Source organism: Penaeus japonicus, unplaced genomic scaffold, assembly GCF_977035675.1.
Source record: "Penaeus japonicus unplaced genomic scaffold, GWHDUDI00000001_assembly GWHDUDI00000009, whole genome shotgun sequence".
NCBI lineage: Eukaryota > Metazoa > Arthropoda > Malacostraca > Decapoda > Penaeidae > Penaeus > Penaeus japonicus.
The window spans coordinates 9,339,546-9,347,045 of record NW_028234411.1 but is presented as its reverse complement, the minus strand read 5'-3'; the positions used below and the strand labels follow the sequence as shown (position 1 = coordinate 9,347,045).

Sequence of the window (7,500 nt, the reverse complement as noted above, 5' to 3'; positions counted from 1 at the left end):
TTCCATTTGGATATATATATATATATATATATATATATATATATATAATATATATATATATACATACTTATATTTATATATATACATATATAGAGACATATATATATATATTTATATGCATATATATATGTATATATATATATATATATGTACATATATACATAATTATATGAATATATATTCATATATATGTATATCTATCTATCTATCTATCTATCTATCTATACATATATACATATATGTATATATGTATATACATATATATATACATACATATAAATAGATAAGTACGTATATTTACATATACTATATATATATATCTATATATATATATATATATATATATCTATATATATATATATATATATATACATATATATACATATATGCATATAATATGTATATACTGTATGTATATACACTGTACATATATATTCATATATATACATAGATAAGTACGTATATATATGTGTGTGTATATATGTATTATATATGTGTGTATTATATATATATATATATATATATATATATATATATATATTTATATATGTATTATATATATATATATATATGTATTATATATATATATGTATTATATATATATATGTATTATATATATATACATTTATTATATATATATATATACATGTATTATATATACATAATTATATATATACATAATTATATATATACATATATATATATATATATATATATATATATATATATATATATAATCATATGTGTACATCTACGATATATAGTTTGCTAATTCTGTACTATTTGGATTTTTACTTCATACTTGTACATGACCTCACATGACCCTGGCACACAGAAATAATTTATTGTCAATAATAGCAATACATTATGTAATTCGCTGACCTCATCTGGCCTGAGACTCGCCTGGGAACGAGCATAAATACTCTGTCCTGCCCTTAGGCGGCATCACAACCATCACAGTCGTCATCATGGCCTCAGCTTCCTACGACTCTTACATCGCACCAGAGTTCCCTTGGTGGAGTCCTGTGTCAGATTTTGACTTCGACATGAACGGCCTCTATGTCGATGAACACCCCGAATATCAAGTCATCAATTTCAACTTTCTATCCGAGCGCATCGAGTCTCAGGAGTACCGATGGAAGGCCTTGGAGCATCGCCGAGAGAGGGACGACCTCCTGGCGCGGTCCCTCGACGCCCACGGTCAGGGTCTCTTCCTGGCCTCGGCCTACTACAGCCAGCTGGCGGGGATCCACCACGAGGCGATGCAGAGGGCCAACCAGCGAGCCGCCGCCATCATCGCCTCCTTCGTCAACAAGCGGCATCTGCTCACTCCGGAAACCACACTCGATCTCCACTTCCTGCACGTCAGGGAAGCTCTTACTCTTCTCGGAGACTTCTTAGAGCGGGAGAAGCATCGCAAAGGGGACGAGGAGGAGCGCCAGCTGGTTATCGTCACGGGTCGAGGAGCTCACAGCAACGGGCCCGCCAGAGTCAAGGATGCAGTCGTCAAGTTCCTGGAACAGAGGCGGATAAGATACGCTGAGCAGAATCCCGGACGACTTGCTGTTACCTTGTAGCATTATGCGTTCTAACTTTACTATGTTTTACGTGACACATGCAATAAATGTATTATGATTGAAATAAGATGATTACCTGGTAAATACCCTTTCAGTAAGTATGTATATGCCTGTATGTATAAGTATATATATATATATATATACATATATATATATATATATATATATATATATATATATATATATATATATATATATATGCTGGTCAAGTACATCATGCTTCTTTGATTCAGTTGATATGTATAAACATATATATATATATATATATATATATATATATATATATATATATATATATATATAGATAGATAGATAGATATAGATATATATGGTATGTGTGTATGTATGCATATGTATGTATATAATTACGTGTATGGTTGAGTGAGTGTGCTGGTCATGCTTCTTTAATTCAGTTGATACTCTATTTATAGTTTGTCTTCCGTTCGAATAATAATTTTCAAAGGATCCGCATTGGCTAAGGTAAATCTAGAGGTGTCAAACAAGATATTATTTTATCTGTGTAATCCTGCCTGTTCATAAGTACAACCTTGACCTGTCTGGTTTAGTAACAGTAATATCTTCATTGCTTCCTAAATCCTGCAAAAGTTTAATATCTTTGTTTAATCCTGCCTCAATTTTGTTACAAGAGAAACTTTAGTAATGAGAAAAGGCTAAGTTTCTAATGGTAGATTTTACATATTGACTAGCATGAGAATCCTTATCTTAAATGTCATGTTTTTCAAGGGCTTCGGCAAGCTTTTCAAACTGTGAAAGAAATTTAGGTAGCAGTTAGTTATGTGGAGTAATAGCATACTTCAAGCCTTTAGTTAAAATCTTTTTTGATAAGGGAAATCAAACAAATTGTATACTACTTTAACAGGGTTAATGGAGTTATGTAAGCTATCCACACCTAGAAGGAACAATTTACTTTCTTGTTTGAATATGATATCACTACGTTTTTTATCTTTGATTCTAGTGACGAAATTTGCTAAGTGATTGTAATCTAGCACTATAGGTTCATCTAAGTTTAATGATGACTTGATTTTCTGTTTTTTTTTTCTTTGTCAATTCATCAGTTTTATTCTTTATTTGTATGTCTAAAAGCTGTTCTTGGAATTCTTTATGTATTTTGTTAGTAAAACGATCTAGTTTTCAAATCTTATTTTCTGGAACTTGGGCACTAGTTTGTTAAGTTTGCATTCCTTGAGAAACTGTAAATCAAGTAAACTCTAATCTTGATATGATTTTCTCCATAATCCTTGATCCTGTACCCACTGTCCCTAAATATATACTTATATAAATCTACCCTGCATTGGCCAATCTTCTCATGCACTTACCAGAAAATTGGTCAATGTAATAAATCCTAATTACAACACAATTACTCTCAGACCTGCCCTTAAGGCAAAGAATACCGTTGGCAGTTTTTTATTCTTTATTTTTTCAAAACCAAGGATAAGTTAAAAGACTGCCTAAACTCGTCTACTGTATATAAATATGTTTGTGGTAGTTGTAATGCCACCTATGTTAGAAAGACCACCCAAAATCTTTCCATTACGATATATATATATATATATATATATATATATATATATATATATATATATATATGCATATTTATATAGATAGACGGATAGATATTTGAAAAGTATGAATGAGACTGAATATCTAAATACGCAAGAGAAGTATTTGACGTGTATTTTTGAGAAAGACCTCCGTCGAAACGCATCAAATACATCTCTAGCGTGTTTAGATATTCAGTCTCATTCATACTTTTCTTCTACATATATATATATATATATATATATATATATATATATATCTATATATATATATATATGTATGTATATATATATATATGTATATATATATATATATAAATGAACTCTGTATATATATGTATATATATATATATATATATATATATATATATATATATATATATATATATATATATATATATTCACATGTGTGCATCTACAAAATATAATTTGCTATTTTTGTATTGTTTTGATTTTTATTCTTTACATGTACATGACCTCACATGACCCTGGCACATAAAAAGAATTTATTGTTAATAATAGCAATACATTATGTAAGCCGCTGACCTCATCTGGCCTGAGACTCGCCTGGGAACGAGCATAAATACTCTGTCCTGCCCTTAGGCGGCATCACAACCATCACAGTCGTCATCATGGCCTCAGCTTCCTACGACTCTTACATCGCACCAGAGTTCCCTCGGTGGAGTCCTGTGTCAGATTTTGACTTCAACATGAACGGCCTCTATGTCGATGAACACCCCGACAATCAAATCATCAATTTCAACTTTCTATCCGAGCGCATCGAGTCTCAGGAGTACCGATGGAAGGCCTTGGAGCATCGCCGAGAGAGGGACGACCTCCTGGCGCGGTCCCTCGACGCCCACGGTCAGGGGCTCTTCCTGGCCTCTGCCTACTACAGCCAGCTGGCGGGGATCCACCACGAGGCGATGCAGAGGGCCAACCAGCGAGCCGCCGCCATCATCGCCTCCTTCGTCAACAAGCGGCATCTGCTCACTCCGGAAACCACACTCGATCTCCACTTCCTGCACGTCAGGGAAGCTCTTACTCTTCTCGGAGACTTCTTAGAGCGGGAGAAGCATCGCAAAGGGGACGAGGAGGAGCGCCAGCTGGTTATCGTCACGGGTCGAGGGGCTCACAGCAACGGGCCCGCCAGAGTCAAGGATGCAGTCGTCAAGTTCCTGGAACAGAAGCGGATAAGATACACTGAGCAGAATCCCGGACGACTTGCTGTTACCTTGTAGCATTATGCGTTCTAACTTTACTTTGTTTTACGTGACACATGCAATAAATGTATTTTGATTGAAATAAGATGATTACCCGGTAAATACCCTTTTAGAAAGTATGTATATGGCTGTATATATAAACATATATATATATATATATATATATATATATATATATATATATATATATATGGTATGTGTGTATGTATGCATTTATATGTATATTTTTACGTGTATGGTTGAGTAAGTATGCTTCTTTAATTCAGTTGATATTCTATTTATAGTTTAACCTCCGTTCTAATAATAATTTTCAAAGGATCCCGTTGGCTAAGGTAAATCTAGAGGTGTCAAACAAGATATTATTTTATCTGTGTAATCCTGCCTGTTCATAAGTACAACCTTGACCTGTTTGGTTTGTAACAATAATATCTTCATTGCTTCCTAAATCTTGCAAAAGTTTAATATCTTTGTTTACTCCTGGCTCAATTTTGTTACAAGTGAAACTTTAGTAATGATGGTAGATTTTACATATTGACTAGCATGAGAATCCTTATCTTAAATGTCATGTTTTTCAAGGGCTTCGGCAAACTTTTCAAACTGTGAAAGAAATTTAGGTAGCTGTTAGTTATGTGGAGTAATAGCATACTCCAAACCTTTAGCTAAAATCTTTTTGATAAGGGAAAATCAGACAAATTGTATACTACTTTATCAGGGTTACCGGAGTTATGTAAGCTATCCACACCTAATAGGAACAATTTACTTTGTTATTTGAATTTAATATCACTTAGCTTTTTATTTTTGATTCTAGTGACGAAATTTTAATCTAGCACTAATAAGGTTCATTTACGTTTACTGATGACTTGATTTTCTAAGTTCTTTTTCTTCGTCAATTCATCAGTTTTACTCTCTTTTAGTATGTCTAAAGGCTGTTCTTGAATTTTTTTTTATATTTTATTAGTGGACCGATCTAGTTTTCATTTTTTTCAGGAACTTGGGCACTAGTTTGTTAAGTTTCCATTCCTTGATAAATTATAAATCAAGTAAACTTTTTCTAATCATGATATAATTTTCCCCATAATCCTTGATCCAGCACCCACTGCCCCTAAAGATATATTTGTATAAATCTACCCTGCATTGCACAATCTTCTCATGCACTTACCAGAAAATTAATTAATGTAATAAATCCTAATTACAACACAATTACTCTCAGACCTGCCCTTAAGGCAACTAATACCGTTGGCAGTTTTTCCTTTCAAAACCAAGGATAACGTAAGAGACTCCCTAAACTCGTCTACTGTATACAAATATGTTTGTGGTAGCTGTAATGCCGCCTATGTTGGAGAGACCACCCGAAATCTTTTCATTAGGACACACACACATATATATATATATATTATTGTGTGTATGTATGTATGTATATATATATATGTATATATATGTATATATACATATATATTCATATATATGTATATGTATACAAATATACGCATATATATACATATAAATAAACTAATAAATAGACAAATATAGGTATAATATATATATACACACACATTTATGTATACGTATAGATAAATAGATATAAGTATAAATATATATATACATACCAACATATATATATATATATATATATATATATATATATACATACGCATATATATATATGCATATATATGTATATATATATTCATATATATATATATATATATATATATATATATATATATATGTATATATATATTCATATATGTACATCTACAATATATAATTTGCTAATTCTGTACTATTTGGATTTTTAGTCCTTACTTGTACTTGACCTCACATGACCCTGGCACACAGAAAGAATTTATTGTCAATAATAGCAATACATTATGTATGCCACTGACCTCATCTGGCCTGAGACTCGCCTGGGAACGAGCATAAATACTCTGTCCTGCCCTTAGGCGGCATCACAACCATCACAGTCGTCATCATGGCCTCAGCTTCCTTCGACTCTTACATCGCACCAGAGTTCCCTCGGTGGAGTCCTGTGTCAGATTTTGACTTCAACATGAACGCCCTCTATGTCGATGAACACCCCGACAATCAAATCATCAATTGCAACTTTCTATCAGAGCGCACCGAGTCTCAGGAGTACCGATGGAAGGCCTTGGAGCATCGCCGAGAGAGGGACGACCTCCTGGCGCGGTCCCTCGACGCCCACGGTCAGGGGCTCTTCCTGGCCTCTGCCTACTACAGCCAGCTGGCGGGGATCCACCACGAGGCGATGCAGAGGGCCAACCAGCGAGCCGCCGCCATCATCGCCTCCTTCGTCAACAAGCGGCATCTGCTCACTCCGGAAACCACACTCGATCTCCACTTCCTGCACGTCAGGGAAGCTCTTACTCTTCTCGGAGACTTCTTAGAGCGGGAGAAGCATCGCAAAGGGGACGAGGAGGAGCGCCAGCTGGTTATCGTCACGGGTCGAGGAGCTCACAGCAACGGGCCCGCCAGAGTCAAGGATGCAGTCGTCAAGTTCCTGGAACAGAAGCGGATAAGATACACTGAGCAGAATCCCGGACGACTTGCTGTTACCTTGTAGCATTATGCGTTCTAACTTTACTATGTTTTACGTGACACATGCAATAAATGTATTTTGAATGAATTAAATGAATGACATTAGATACTGACTTGTAAGATATCAAAAACTGAATATATATGTATATATATATATATATATATTTATATATATATATATATATATATCTATATATATAAATATATATATATAAATATAAATATATATATATATAGAGAGAGAGAGAGAGAGAGAGAGAGAGAGAGAGAGAGGAGAGGGGGAGAGAGAGATAGATATAGATATGTATATATAGATATTCATATATAAATGTGTTATATATGTATGTATGTATGTAAGTATATATATATATATATAATATATATATATATATATATATAATATATTATATATATATATACATAATATTATATATATATATATATATATATATATATATATATATATATATATATATATATAGAGAGAGAGAGAGAGAGAGAGAGATAGATAGATAGATAGATGTAGATATAGATATGTATATGCAAATATGTATATGTATGTATGTATATATATATTTATATATA

The 7,500-nt window shown here is 33.2% G+C and overlaps 2 protein-coding genes across 2 annotated transcripts; both read left to right on the top strand.

Moving 5' to 3' along the window:
• The first annotated feature begins 3,768 nt into the window (after positions 1-3,768).
• Positions 3,769-4,377, top strand: LOC147471298 (NEDD4-binding protein 2-like). Its single transcript, XM_086540194.1, has one exon. The coding sequence runs from the start codon at positions 3,769-3,771 to the stop codon at positions 4,375-4,377; it is 609 nt and encodes a 202-aa protein (XP_086396320.1).
• Positions 4,378-6,331: 1,954 nt separating this feature from the next.
• Positions 6,332-6,940, top strand: LOC147471297 (NEDD4-binding protein 2-like). Its single transcript, XM_086540193.1, has one exon. It carries the CDS (start codon positions 6,332-6,334, stop codon positions 6,938-6,940), a length of 609 nt encoding a protein of 202 aa, XP_086396319.1.
• The last annotated feature ends 560 nt before the right edge of the window (positions 6,941-7,500 follow it).

Excerpts from the sequence above, each read along its gene's own strand:
- LOC147471298 (XM_086540194.1), top strand. The coding sequence starts at position 3,769 with ATGGCCTCAGCTTCCTACGACTCTTACATCGCACCAGAGTTCCCTCGG.
- LOC147471297 (XM_086540193.1), top strand. The coding sequence starts at position 6,332 with ATGGCCTCAGCTTCCTTCGACTCTTACATCGCACCAGAGTTCCCTCGG.